Below are 15,412 nucleotides of genomic sequence, written 5' to 3' on the forward strand. Positions count from 1 at the left end.
TTAGCAAATGTAATATCCATTTCAGCGTTTCTTCTGGCAAGCAATTATATAATAATTTTATAAACGGTATCAGCCAGATTAAAATGATTGCAAGGTAATAAGCAGTTCAATTTAATTAAGTAACGAAGATCCACTGATACTACACTACCAAATAAAAAAAAAAGAAAAATATTTACAATACAGAAATAATTGCATTTCAGTCTTTATTAAAATGTATTTACATTATCAGCAACAGTTAATAGTTACATATTTAATACATTTTGTACAATACTTATTTTAATAAGTACTCCTGATAGGCTTGTGCTGTATACATGCGGTTCTGAAACTAGACCAAGGAGACTGCTGTCAAAATCCGCTTTGGCAAACCCCAGAGACTACTGTAAGTAAAGCACCACGCCACACATACAGAATTCTAAGTTCATGGCTACGTCTAAAAGTTACTGCACTTTCATGGTCTTTTCTGTACAACGTCGCTAGAGAAATATAAAACTGTACCAGTAAACTGTGACCACAAGAGCAATGAAATGCGGCAGCACTGCCACATTGAAGGCAGAATTCATTTAATAATAATAATAAAATAATAATAATTGCTTACACTTATATAGCGCTTTTCTGGACACTCCACTCAAAGCGTTTTACAGGTCAGTGGGGAGGAGAGCAGAGTGATGAAGCCAGTTCAGAGATGGGGATTATTAGGAGGCCATGACTAGTAAAGGCCAATGGGAAATGTGGCCAGGACGCCGGGGTTACACCCCTACTCTTTTCGAGAAACACCCTGGGTTTTTTTTAATGACCACAGACAGTCAGGACCTCAGTTTTACACCTCATCCAAGGATGGCGCCTGTTTACAGTATAGCGTCCCCATCACTATACTGGGGCATTAAGACCCACATGGACCGCAGGGTGAGCGGCCCCTGCTGGCCCCACTAACACCTCTTCCAGCAGCAGCCTTAGTTTTTCCCAGGAGGTCTCCCATCCAGGTACTGACCAGGCTCACACCTGCTGAGCTTCAGTGGGTTGCCAGTTGTGAGTTGCAGGGTGATGTGCTGCTGGTTTAAGAGCTTGACTTGACTGACGTACTGAATAAAACCCAGAAAGCAAGACTAAACCCCAACTTCCCAAAATAGTTCAGAAACACACAACCCACGTGAACCGATTAAAACAATGGTGTCTGAGGAGCAGCAACTACTGGTGACGTGGTTCATCACTTTCCAGTGGGACTGATTATCACAGAGCAGAACCTGGAACTGCAGAGGACAGCATAAACAGTTACTCACACTTCTAAAAACTCAGAATAACACACGTGTCTTGGGGAAAAAAAGAATTCCAACTGGTAAAGCTTATTCTGCAAGGCCATGTCAAAGTACTTTTAGATAGGGGGGCAGCTTTGGCAGTCTCGCCCGTTAAGGAATATCGAACAACATGCCAGATATGGGCCTAGCTGAAGGTTATCCGGATGGCACAGACAAAACTCTGAGGTAACAGTAACTGACACTGCATATTATTTGTTTTTTAAACAATGTGCAGTGATGAGCGATTTCATTTACTACTTTTGCAACATTACATACTATATAAACACAAAACTAGCATTATCAAACTGCCAGTAAACAAACAATATTAGTGACATATGCCAAAATGTCAAGAAAAGTGCATTTAATTTGATATTTTACCCCCCTCGCATTAATAAATGAATTTGTCAACACCAATGATATACACAAGGAAGAAAGGCAGGAAACAAAAAGGTTTAATTATCTTGAATCTCTCTGAAAGTGCTATGAGGATTTAGATCAGACAGACTCCTGTAAAACCTGTTCTAACGACAGTGATCTGGCTTCAGATTTTAAATTGACACATTCTTCACATCAATATGAACTATTAAGGAAGTCAGTCGTTCTTCTCAGTGATTCAAGACATACACAAACAGTCCAAAAAATGATTTCACAGTTACCAAAACAAAGTATATTGGATATGTTTCATGTGAAAGGAAGGCATCTGGAAGTGATGGTATGGAGAAAAGAAAACATGGACAATGTTCAAGCTGGATCTTGAGTTTTCCATTCAAGGTGTTCTGGCAGTCAAAAGGCCGTCCACTTCTCATTTCTACAGTGTAACTGTCTTGTTGTCTGAAAGTTTATATATCTTAGGATTCTTCATTTAGAAGAAGTGAATCACAAAATGAAAGTATGCTATAATTTGCATAATCTACAAACAACTCAGCAGATACAAGACAGCACTTGCTGTTGTTGAAGGCTTTGTGTTGAATAGGCTCCATCACGGTAAATGTTGTAACATTTTGCGAGCTACATACTTAAGGATGCCACCATGCTTGTAAAAAACAATATCCATTTCACTTTCAAAGAGAGCAATAACTTTGAAAGTCTTCCCGGTGCTGGCCTGAAAAATACAAAATAAAAACAGAGAAAGCAAAAATATTTCACTTTAAATACAAACTCCAATTGTACAGTCTGGTTAGTGGGTTTTTGATGATTTCAACAGTGTTATCTCTCTTAGCACCATCTAAAAAAATACCTTAAAACAAAGAAACACTGCCTTGTTTGACAAGTGCTTCTATAAACAGTAGCATTGGAGAAAATAGAATTTATCTGTTTCATTTTTTAAATGGAGGTAAGTTTGACTTGTTTTTAAAATGTTATGAAGTTATTGCCTAAATGTACCAAAAGAAGCTGACCTTTACTGTCAGCTCCTGTCGTGGGGAGAGGTCTTCTGGAATCGACACAGAGAATTTCTCCTTTCCAGACAGTCCTAGCACATCGGCACTTTCTCCAGGCAGGAACTGAAGAGGAGCTATCCCAATGCCAACCAGATGGTTTTTGTGCATTTGTTCAAAGCTCTCTGCTATTACGGCTTTCACACCCTGTGAAAAAAAATACGCTCAAAGACACAAAACATCTAAGAACATCAACCCAAACTTTCTTGATTATCACATTATGGTAGAAAGTCTAACATTTCAAGACACATAATTATGGACAAATAGGACTGCATCTCCTCAGTAATGTTCTCTTGAGAACCTTAACATTGATAATGTATATGGCAAATTTGGACAGCATGACTATGACTTTCAACTGATTACGACAAAAAGCCTGTTTGACTGGAAATGTGTCAATATTTTTATATAAAAAATACACCTATATATATAGATCTATATTAAGACTTGCATTTGCAGACTTTACCAAGTCTTTTTAAGTGTTCAGCTTGGCTCCCACCCCTACCATCACTAATACAGCATTAAAAATACAAACACATCAAGAAAAATATCTAGGGTACACAGGAATGCAGAGCTAACGAGCCACAAATGTCACAGTACATTCTGTCCCACATACATTCATTTTCTGTAAAAGACGATCACAAACTCATTCAAGACTTCAAGTAACTCCACAATTCCAGATGAATCAGCTGATTGGCACGTTAAGGTGAAACTCTTTTATAGACATACTGCTTTAATGTTTGACATTGTAAGTGCCGGGCTTGAGCAAAGCAGAGTCTGAACAGAATGGTGTACTGGAAGATTACCAAGAGATAAGGTCCTTTGGCAGCCCAGTCTCGAGAGCTTCCAGACCCATACTTCTTTCCTGCCAGAATGATCACAGGGATCCCTTCCCTCTGGTATTTTTCTGCTGCATCAAAGACATCGAGCTACAACACAGACAGCAAGCACACTAAATACAGCACGGTACTAAGCATTTGTTAAAGGGACAGATGCGCTATGGAAAAAGGGGCAATGAAATGAGCTATAGAATGGTCTAAAATTGATTATATACTGAATAAACTCATAAAAGTAATAAGGATTACTTTCTTTTGCTAGCCATGAATAACCATGTTGTTCTTTCCTGTTGAAATAATCAAAACAGTAGCTGGAAAATAATATCAGGACAAATGCTACAGTAAGAACAGTCTTTCCATTAATTTTCAGGAAGCTGCTTATTCCTGGTGAGGGTCACAGCAAACAAATAGCAGGTCTACACCCTTTATGGGACACTAGAGCATCTTGGGGCTCCCATTGGCCCACATGGAAGATTTAAAGATGTCAAGTAAACCAGAGTATCCTGTGAAAACCCACATTAACATGGGGATAACACACATTCCACAAAGAAGGAGCCCCAGTCTGGAAAGAGAACAATTAAACTTGCAAAGTAGGCAGATCGATAGCGAATTTATTAAGCATTAAAACAATACTTAAGACCTTTGCAGAACAATGACTGAACATCCCACACAGTCACTTACAATTTGTTCTGATGGAATATGCAGTGTCTTAGGCCCCGTCTTTCCAATAAAGCGATTCTGCAACTTGATGCTGGCAAAAGTGCCTCTAGTCATCACAGCATCATTTCCTCTGCGAGCCCCATAAGAATTAAACTCTCGAGGAGTCAGTCTGAAAGAATAGTTTAAACTGAGTTTAGACTGAAATATAAAAAGTTTCACACAAAACCATAACAATCTCCCAGAATTTATGTCAAATTAATGTCTAGCTTTTCAAAGGCATTCATGGCTGACTAATTTGGTCAGTTTTAATGCATCAAATTTTCTTTTATAATCCCAAACGTGTTTGTCCCACTTTTTTTTACTTTGATAAACTGTTTTTATTGGCTGCTGCACCTGCAGGGACAAACAGGTTTGGGATTATAAAAGAAAATGCATTTGTTATGATGCATTAAAAGCAAATTTGAAAAAACAGAAGAGCAGTTTTCATGTTTGTATTAGATTCGTTTCATAGTTTTCATGGATTTGAACAGAAAAGGATGTAATCTGAGAAGAATTCTTACCGCTTGCTCATCAGGTATTTTGCAGCGGCGCTTGTGCGAGCTATACTTCCAGCAGGAGAAATGTGATCTGTTGTAACCATGTCTCCCAGGAAGAGCAAGGCATGGGCATTCTCAATAGACTGTGGAGCAGCTGGCTCTTTGGTCTGAAAATAACACATATTACACACAACTTGACAAGTGTCGCACCTAAAGAAATAAACATCCTTCCACTTTAAGTGGAGTTCTTATAATCTACATTCCTAAAAGTATCCTTATTGCCTGGTTTTGTTTACCGACAATGAAGAAATGTACAGATATTATTTAAAGTAAAACTTACAAGTTTCTGGAAAAATGAAGGACATCTAATATATGTAGATTTTGGATCCCAAGAGAATGTGACACTTTCTTGTGCTTCAAGACCATTCCAGAGCTTGTTTCCTTTCTGTGAATAACAAGCACAATACAGATGAAATCAGAGTAGTCCAATACACAGAGACAGTAATTGAACTGATTTCAATTTCTCTGTGACTGGCAGGGACGCATTTGCTGTAGGGCTGACCTCCATCCTCTCTTTCAGCTCTCTGAACATGGATGGGATGACACTCTGCTCCTCTGTCTGCTGGAGTTCCTCTCTAGTGGGCCAGACATCACGCAGGTAAATCTCTCTACCATCTGAATTCTTGCCTATAAATAAAACAAGTGTAGGAATAAACATAAACAAGCTATATTTACAAAACAAGTTATAATTTTTCAGAGTCCATAACCCATACTAACTGTAATAATAGTTCACATTCAGCATTCTCTACACCTTAAAAACTGAGTAAAGGCCTAAAGTGTAATTGACAGGGCTTACCCAAAGGCTCCATCTCAAAGTCTATGCCAACAGTGCCAGCTATGGCATAAGCTACCACAAGAGGTGGGGAGGCAAGGTAGTTGGCACGCACGCATTCACACAGACGACCCTCAAAGTTCCTGTTTCCAGACAGCACGCCGCATGCGACTAAGTCTCCCTGTGAACAAAATGTGAGGCTCAGGTTTGCAATACTTCTTGCTCAATCAATAAACGGTTCCTACACCACTCTAGCAGTGATGAAGCAATGTAAAACAAGGGACATTTCTGAAGCACGTATCAGATGCATTGAGCAGTTTTTAATTTTTTTAAGAGAATCATATCTTAACACAAAAAAAGGAGGACATGCTTTAAAACGTTACAGCCAAGAATCCTTCAAATAGTCTGCTTAGAGATACTCGGAGTTCTAAGAAATGCACGGTAAACATTAGTATATTGAATATCCTGTTTCTAAATTCTTCTAAAATGATTGATTTTCAAAACCACTCTAATAATAAAACTACAAAAACTATGTTTTCATCAATGGGTTTAATATATTTTTACACTATACATTGCTATTCAATATATGAATGATTAAATACTTAGCACTAAGTTTAGCCATTCTTACGCAGGCGGATATTTATATACACGTCTAAAAACACTTAGTAAAAATCTGAATTTAAACACTACCTCTTTAATCGCTTCAATGACAGCATTTGGAAGCGGAGCTGTGTTTCCAACACAGGTGGCACATCCATAACCAATAACCTCAAACCTGCATAAGAAATATAAAGCAAAAACCCAAGTGACAGCAGAGATATATTAACAGCTTAAATCATATGCTTCAACACTTTCCACTGCTTCCAACAGTGCATGTATGCCTATATATACTGAAATGGAAAGCCAAGAAACTATTCATACACAGTAGTACAGAAACCACAAACAAGGGCTGAACATAGATTTACAAAGAAACGAGAGACTTGCAGGTTTTTTCCAAATGTCCTTCTGGTATAACTTCCAATTTGCTTTTTTTAGCCTCTAAATAAATGGAAATAGAGCCTCAGTGTGATCAGTCCTTTGGGAAATTCACTTACAAAATGCTATAGCTTTGCCAAAAATGTAAAAACAAATAACCTCAAACTCACACAATGGAACGTGTCTTTTCTGATCATGCGTCCTTCCTCAAAGACATACATACCCGAGCTGACTGAGGTAAGGTAAAACGCCACTGGCACTGAGGTAGTGAGTCACCATTCCATTCCCAGGTGCCAAGCTGGTTCTTATGTAAGGTTTAACAACCAGGCCTGCCTCCACTGCCTTCTTCGCCAGCAGCCCTTCAACAAAAACACCACAATCCACCGTTACAAAGCAGTTTTTCACCTTCCTTCTGTAGCACGTTATTTCAGAGGTATGGGCTGTATTAACATCCAGGCGCTGTTCACGGAGGCTCACCTGCTGCCAACATGACGGACGGGTTGCAGTTGTTTGTGCAGCTGATCACAGCAGCGATGACAACAGAGCCATGGGCAAGCTCGTACTCTGCTCCTTCATGCTGAAAAGACACTACTGTGTTCTGTTTTTCAGATGGAACATGAAATCCTTTAAAGCCAACCTAGAGCAAAATAAAAAGCATTTTGGTCCCACAATTGATAGAAAAACATAAATTTGAGTCACTTCCTTCAACAAAATCAGGAGAATACCATCATTTCTTGAGATCTGCCAGTGTATCTTAAGCATTCTTTTATGCTAATACTACTTAACATTAGACTGTCTTTCCTTAACCTGTGAAATTAGTCTGATTTCTTACACAGTCAACAACTGTATATATTTGTTTTAAACATTAGCCATTTAGGATAATCTTGAACACGTGCTGTCTGTGACTTGGGAGAGACAGTCTGTTGACTAAGAAATTAAACAGGAACTTGTTCCTTCCACTCTAAAGTTCAAACTGTTTTTCCAATTACCCTTATTTCAATTACCTTATGACACCAAGATATCAAATCACCTAGAGGAAAGGATTCAGCGATATACTTAAGTATTAATAATCATGCATGCTTTTGAAAATACTGAACAAGTTGTGGCCTCAGTTTGGTATTTCATTTTATGTGATAACTAACTTGCTTAATATGAGCATTCACAAGTTGATTGCTTTTTAAAAATAAATAAGTATGCAATAGAAAAATAATGTGCAATACAATTACACAACTGATATTCCAATTCACAGAATTACAGATCCAAGAACAAGTGTATTACCTTCTCATTTAGACAGTTCAAAAAATCCTGCTTCATGCTGGTAACAGCCACTCGGTCCTGAGATCTCTTAGGGCCACTCACATGGGGAATGATGGAGCTGAGGTTTATCTCTATCACCTACAAGGCAATGACAGATTTGGGTTATAACCACCATTTCAAATTTAAATTGTATCCAAAAACACCTGGACTATTAAGTTATTGCACATTTTGAAATGTGAGATATTGCAGACACACCTCAGAATAATGTGGATCTTCTGATGGGTCCTCATAACTTCTAAACAGTTTCACAGCTTTAAGATAACCTTCCATTAATTCAAGTTTCTCTTTGTCAAACTCTGAAAACCAAAATAAGATCAGCATTAAATCAGTTTTAAGCACACAACACATGTAGCAACATAAACATTTGTGAAAAACAAATGAAGATGCAAGTTTTAACTCCTGTTGTCAAGATATGGTGCATTTCATTTTTTTTTGTTCATAAAGAATTTGAAGTTAATTATTTTCTTACTTGTTTGTTTCAAGTGCTTCAGTGTTATATGATCAACAGGGAAAAAGCTCACAGTGGCATTATACTCTGGGCACATGTTGGCGATTGTAGTCCGGTCTCCAGCAGATAACTGAGACACTCCTGGCCCAAAAAACTCCACAAATTTACCCGCAATACCAGCCTGTCGAAGGTGCTGAAAATCAGAGTATATTTTGAGTGAGAAATTTAAAATAAAACCAAAAAATAAGTGGTATATACAATGCTTTGAAACTCTGGGTATCTTCATACCTTAGTGATGCCGAGGACGATGTCTATAGATGTAGCTAAAGTGTTAATGGATCCAACTAGCTTGCATCCAACAACCTGGGGTAAAGCCAAGGACACAGGCTGGCCAAGCATAACAGCTTCAGATTCAATACCTCCAACACCTACAACAGATGGAATACGTGCTAAGTGACAGGCACAGGGAGTGGCATTCACATCCAAAAACACATATTTCTTTTAGTATGTGGTAGCATACCTCAAGGCAGTAAACCACTAGCTACAAAAATGCAAAGTAAAAAATGAAAATGTTTCAGGTTTTGACACTGTGGGAAGTAAACCTGCAGGGAAAACATCAGCTTACTGTGAAGAAAAACCAGAGACACTCATATGGAAACATTTACAAGGCAAATAAGAAACACCCTGGAATAACAGTTAAAATAAAGCATGAGGTATTTCATAACTGTATTGCAAAATACTAATGCTGGCGCAGCTACCCACCTGTATTGCAAAATTCTACTTACCCCAACCCAGAATCCCAAGGCCATTGATCATGGTTGTGTGTGAATCTGTCCCCACTACACTGTCAGGGTAAAGAAACCTCCCATCATCTTGGACAACGTGTGAAAGATACTCGAGGTTCACTTGGTGCACAGCCCCCATTTCAGGAGGCACCACATTCACATTTTTAAAAGCCTCTGAGCACCACTGCAAAAAGAAAAAAATATATTTTTGTTTTTCATTATACCCACCTGATTTAAAACAGACCAACTGGGTTTTTTTTTTTTACACCAAAGCTTGCAACTACCAAGCCCACGACCTCATACAGAGGAGAACGACCCAGTGACACTGACCCAGCATGTACTCAGGCTTTACTGCCTAAAGTGCTCTGGTGGCCCTAAATGTTACGCGCCATTTCAGTGAATGGAATTTGTTGGCGTTAGTTTTACATTTCCAGTATCTTCGGGGGCTTCTTAAATAAGAGCAGAGGCTTTAAAAACATTCCTGCGTTGACGGTTTGTTCCCTGCTGTGCAACCAATCAGAAAAAAATAATCAGTAACAGATTATTTGGGGTGTGAGCCAGATTTAGGCAATTCAAATGCTATCGGCTCATGTTTTGCACTTAAATAATTGATCAACTGCAATATGGATCACGTCCACAAAAAATAAGATAAACTGTTAAAACTTAAAAGAGTGTGTGTCCAGTCTGATGTTTTAGAAGTGTTTTATGCCACGTTCTACATAATGTATATGCTATGGGGAAAAAATCCAGGATGTTTTCCTAAGCACTATGCAGAGGTAAGGCTCGAGTGCCATACCTTAATGAACTGCAGCCGCTCCTTGTTCCTGCTTAGTTCCATCTCTTGATTCTTCAACGCTACTTCCGGTCTGTAAAGGACAAGACGGAAAAATTAAAGTTAGCACTCATGTTTTAATAACACTGTAACGCGTTAGGTTTGTATAAATATTACATGATGTATAATATTAAGCAAATCATTTCTAATATTAAGTAAAAAAGAACGCATCAATCCACGCTTCATACTCGGACACAGGCTGCAGATGGAAGGGGCACAGGATCGGGGTGTTTTCAATCTGGACAGCAGTAGGTCTTCCTGAGGTACCAGCGCCCTGGCCATCTTTACAAGAGCCTTTACAACTTTTCTGACTCCCACACTGGCTTCTCCGGGGCTGCGGTTTGGCTGTCGAGGACCTGGCAGGTGCTCCTGGCCCTTCCCCTCCTCCTGGGTTTGGGGCGTTCTGGATTGCACTGAGATAAAACAACACCACGCCTTCACAGAAGTGCACAGGAAGTGCGATTCACCTTTACACACCAGGCGACTGACAAACATACCAGACAACCGTAAAGATATTGGTAACAATCACACAGTATGAAATAAACCAAAGATTAAATCAGTCTCAACATGCTGAGACGCGTGTCTGTGAACAAGTTCAATATGGGGAAATCAAAAGAGCGCAAACCTAAACCATCACAATTAATGTGAATTCAGACTAAAATAAAAATATAACTTCAACACTGGCACGAAAACGTTTTGAAAAGGTTTGAAAGTGAGTGGAAAAACGACACATAATCCACTTACCATTTGCTGAAGTCTATCTGAATTGAATGGTCAACAATGAGATCGGTGGGACAGAGGGGGTTGACCTGGCTGGGGTCGCCGCCCTGCTCCTTCACTGCATCTCTCATAGCAGCCAGATCCACCATGGCAGGAACACCCCTGTCACGACAAGCACACACTGTCACGCGCGGCACACGGAAACCGTGATCATCTCACTCACGCATGCACGCACGTGAACTCGCTGCTACCATCCGGAAAACAATGCCGAAGTATGCAAGACCAAGACCACCAGGTTTCGTAACAACTTCTTCCCCTAGGTAGTAAGACTGCTCAACACCCAACCACAGCAGACGCCACAGTTACTCAAACGGCCGCTGGCGAACAGGCAACCCCTTGAACTGACAGTGTGCACCGGCGCCCTCCTGTCACTTGCACTCTCAGGACACATACGAAGAGCGCTAAATACCTCCTATCCTTGTGTTACTTTCGCACAATCTGTAAATTGTATTGTAAATTGCAATTGTGTAATTTATTGTGTCCTAACCCCTATAAATTATACTCTTCTAACCCTCTTAATGAGCTCGCAGACAAAGCATTTCATTGCCGACAACACTGCTGTCTGCTGTACTGTTCGTGCACTGATAAATAAACCTTGACTGACTGATCGACTGAACTGGATACTGGGTTCCGAAAGCAGCCAAGAGCAACACTTTAAAAGCCAAGCGGATGATTTTGGAGCAGACTGCAGGCTCTGCCAACACCCCTGGAGTTTCAGGAGAGAGTTTCAAACCACAGACTCACGTGAAATCCTGGAGGAGAATGCGAGCAGGAGAGAAGGGCACTTCGGCACTACTCTGCTGCTGGCACCAGTCAAGTATATTAAAGACATCCTCCTTCTTCACATAGAATCCATCACATTTCCGGATTGCAGCTTCCAGTATGACACGGATGGACAGAGGCAACAAATCTATGTTGAGAAAGAAAGATGAATGAAAGTGCTGGAAACAAAAGTATTTTCAGATGACTCCCGCAATGTCATGCTTGTACTATATTAGGATGTCGGTGATCCTGCTTCTAAAAATGTTAGAAGCAAGAGGAATGAAGGCCCTTATATGGCAAAATAATGTATTTAAAAGTGAAAGCAGATCGAAGTATTTTCGCTACATATTTTAAACAAGAAATGTTTGTGTTTTTTTCTAATTGTGCAAAGGCAAATGGATGTAACTGTTTAATGGAATGCACGTGATCTGTTATGATTTTTGTATCTAGATTCTCCTGGGTAAAAAATGTGCTTATTATTTGTTGTTGAGACAGTTATGATTTTGACTGACTGAAATATAAGACATCACTTTGCATTCTGACAAAAGGAACTGAGAGACTCATTTAGAAGACTTCTTAAGATCAAAATATCAGCAGCCTGGTGATGAGACACCTAAGCAACTAATAAAGGGAAACCAGGATTGACTGAATTATTAAGTTCTAGAGTGGTACCAAAATTACAAATGCCAAGAAGGAAACAGAATGGATTCATATTTTACAACAGTCCACAATACAATCAAACAACAACACAGCTGAAATTATTTGCATTTTATTTAAATTTTTCCATTCACTCACCATATCGTGGGTCATTGAGCTTCTGCGGGTTAAAAAAAAATCTGTTTTCATTTCCATCACTTTCCAAGGTGTCAATCAAGTCTTTGAAAGGATGATCTGAAAAAAAAAGTGTATGACTTAACTATAGCCTCTTTTCATAAATGTTCCTGTATGACCATAACGGAGATTATGGCACTGTAAGCTTTACTACAATACCAAGTTGGCAATTCATGATCTTTATTGACACCATGTTTGGACTGGTTGGATACTACTACTGTGGTTGAAGTAAAACCCTGTGACACCTTATGACTACATGCTCTAAAATAAAAAAAAAAAGGTTTTGGTTGGATTATAGAGTCTTCTTGCTACATTAGATAAAATCTACTTCAGTTACTGGCTCATAGGTCAACTCCAGTACAAGCGATTAAAAGTAACTGTTTAAACGTTGACCCCTAGCTGCATCTATAAAGATACAGGTTCTACAAACCCTTTGAGTGCTTTGGCAGTCAGACTCCTCTTAACTTGCAGTTCTGTGAAGGAGCAATTTAAGTGTGGTATGCTCATTAAGAAAATTCTCCAGAGGGTTTAAACTGCCAGAAATATCTCACTAGATTATACTGGAGCAGTTTCTTCCTAATCAGTACTGGCCGAATGTTTTAATCTGATTTAGGAATTTTACAGGAATGTGTTTTCTCTGCTCACTTGTATGAATTTTGCTTTCTAATTCTCTTCTGCTGAAGCACAAAGTACTGAACTTCAAAACGACAGTAATTAATTGATCATCAAAATACTCTGTTAAGATCCTTTAGTCAAATAAATATCCTGAGTGTTCAAAATCAAATCTTTTACTGTATATTCTTTTACAGCTGTATGAAAAAACAACACAACTACATTATAACTAAGTTTCATTACCATTTCACATCTTTCATTGTGTATTTCCAGGGAGGAGAACAGTGCTTTAATCTTTTTAATTCCCATACTTGACTCAGTTTAAATTTCTTTAAGACTTGTAAATAATGAAATACAGAATGTCATGGGGAAAAATAATTATTGCCTCCTGTGTTAAACTGAATATGTTCCTCTTTACCAAAAACATATGTATAACAAGGGTGTGCTGTTACTAAACACTGTATTAGCAACCAACGATGAGAAAAAAACAAAAAAGCTTTTATGAAAAACCACCTTAGTAAGATACAAAATAAACAAAAAGTGGAACAAAGTGTGATAACTGCTATTCAGGGCTGATATGCAAGCTTTTTATTAAAATTAATGAAGAGCATTTTGCTACCGGTTCTGTGCTTTCATCAAAGCTGCAAGAAAACATTAAACTCCTAGTCCTAGGTTTTCTCTACAATAAAGTATAACACAGCATAAAAAAATTGTATTACTTAATGATTTTAATAATTTGACATTAAGCCTAAAAGCTCAACCAAGCAAAATTCACATACATTAACAACACATCAATATATCCATTTTGGATGTTTTTGCAATATTACCATTAACAATGGCAGTAACTACTGTAACTGAAAAGACAAATGGAACAGGGACCTCTTTCCGAAGCTTCCAGAGTGGTATTTTCCAGTACCCCCAGTGCATAATCTAGCTGCCAACCCTGTTGTATTTCCAAACTAATAAAACTCCATAGGAAAATGTATATGCCCGTTTCATAAAGGTAATCTTCCTGCAATGTAATCTTTCACTGCATGAAACATTCTAGAAATACAGGCTTTGCAATATATGTACTTGTGTGGGAAGAAGTCCACTTCCTGATTATATCTATTTTTAAATGTAATGCAAAACTACAGCAAGTCATTAAAAATCACTCCTGATTCACAGATGCGGCAACCCAAACAGAGGGATTAATTCACTTCAAAATACTTCATTCATTCATTTAACATAACAGAGATTCTGTCATCAGCGTGAGCGCTGCACCCAGGAACGCATCTCAAACCTTTCATCAAAGAAAACGTGGGTTTTAAAGATCCTACTGTTCGCTTCTTCTTTTTTTTCTGGGGGGGACGCCTACACTTTCTGACAGACAGACCCACCCTCGACTTATCGTTTCCAACGTACAGCACAGAACCGGTGCCATGGACAGATAACTTGGAAATGACATTATGAGGGCCGTGTCTCAACTCAAAACAGCAGCTCCCAATTCGATGGGGGGGGGTCTTTCAAAAGAGCGAACAACAAAACCATAATTCTTACAGAAGGTCTGTGGTGTACTGGGTTTGTTTATCGCTATCGTTTAAAGATTGCAGTTTTGTTTCCTAAGAAATAAACACCAGATGAAAACAAACAAACAAACCAGAAGCCCCTTTTACCGAATGACGCAAAAGACATTCATATATACGGCAGGAAAGTGTCATGCAGGTTTCTTTAACATCCAGGCTCAAGAAGCCAGACGAGTGACAGCACAAAACGCACTCCGGCCTGGGCGAAACGGCCACTCTCACTAACTTAACCCTTCAAAACGCCATGAAGACATCACAGCGGAAACATTCACCGCTCCCAGCAGAGAGTGCAGCGAGAGCCACGGTTACTCTAAACCGAAAAAAGACGGATCATCAAATTACTAACAGACTGTTCTTTTCCTGGTCGGTTCAGTAACTAATACAAGCAGGCAGCGAGCCCTAGAGAAGGCAAGTGGTAGGAACCGTACAGCTATGTACAGAAAAAAAAGGATACCCAACGTAAGTAGCGGTTAGTACAACAAACTGAAAGCTGACAAGCGTTACTTGAACCGTGCCACTGGACGCTAGCGCTTCGCTGTGGCTGTTATTAATGTCCTCTTTGTGAACTCGCTTACCTTCTGGTACAGCACCGAGCGCCATAACGGCATCTGAACCAGACACGATCTCCTCTGCCGCCCATGGCAACGCCCCCCTCCCCGGCGTGCCGTCCAATCGCCGGGCGCGCCGCGCCTCTAGCGGACCCGCCCCCTCAGCGGCAGGCAGTCATGTGACAGAGGCGCCGGGGTGGGGGGGAGCTCTCCAGGATGTCGTGTTCGGGCGCCTGCGCGTATACGTGCTTTTTAAGTGTATTTTATAATCGTACACCGTGTTCAGAAACAAATGTTCACCTTTTGTGCCCACCACCAGTCACCCTTACTGTAGAACAGCAAATTCCCCATGTTTAACAGAGCCATCC

General features: G+C 39.5%; 1 protein-coding gene across 1 annotated transcript; it reads right to left on the reverse strand.

Moving 5' to 3' along the window:
* Positions 1-186: 186 nt before the first annotated feature.
* Positions 187-15,167, reverse strand: ireb2 (iron-responsive element binding protein 2). Its single transcript, XM_006629075.3, has 22 exons — positions 15,072-15,167; positions 12,284-12,379; positions 11,471-11,636; positions 10,691-10,828; positions 10,135-10,359; positions 9,911-9,980; positions 9,115-9,298; positions 8,618-8,757; positions 8,351-8,522; positions 8,077-8,177; positions 7,843-7,959; positions 7,042-7,201; positions 6,788-6,923; positions 6,280-6,364; positions 5,614-5,770; positions 5,320-5,444; positions 5,098-5,202; positions 4,782-4,924; positions 4,243-4,390; positions 3,532-3,654; positions 2,690-2,875; positions 187-2,394 (listed from the first exon to the last, which is right to left on the reverse strand). The coding sequence occupies exons 1-22, from the start codon at positions 15,094-15,096 to the stop codon at positions 2,272-2,274; spliced, it is 2,925 nt and encodes a 974-aa protein (XP_006629138.1). The 5' UTR covers positions 15,097-15,167; the 3' UTR covers positions 187-2,271.
* Between the last annotated feature and the right edge of the window lie 245 nt (positions 15,168-15,412).

The sequence above is a fragment of the Lepisosteus oculatus genome, chromosome 5 (genome assembly GCF_040954835.1).
Source record: "Lepisosteus oculatus isolate fLepOcu1 chromosome 5, fLepOcu1.hap2, whole genome shotgun sequence".
NCBI lineage: Eukaryota > Metazoa > Chordata > Actinopteri > Semionotiformes > Lepisosteidae > Lepisosteus > Lepisosteus oculatus.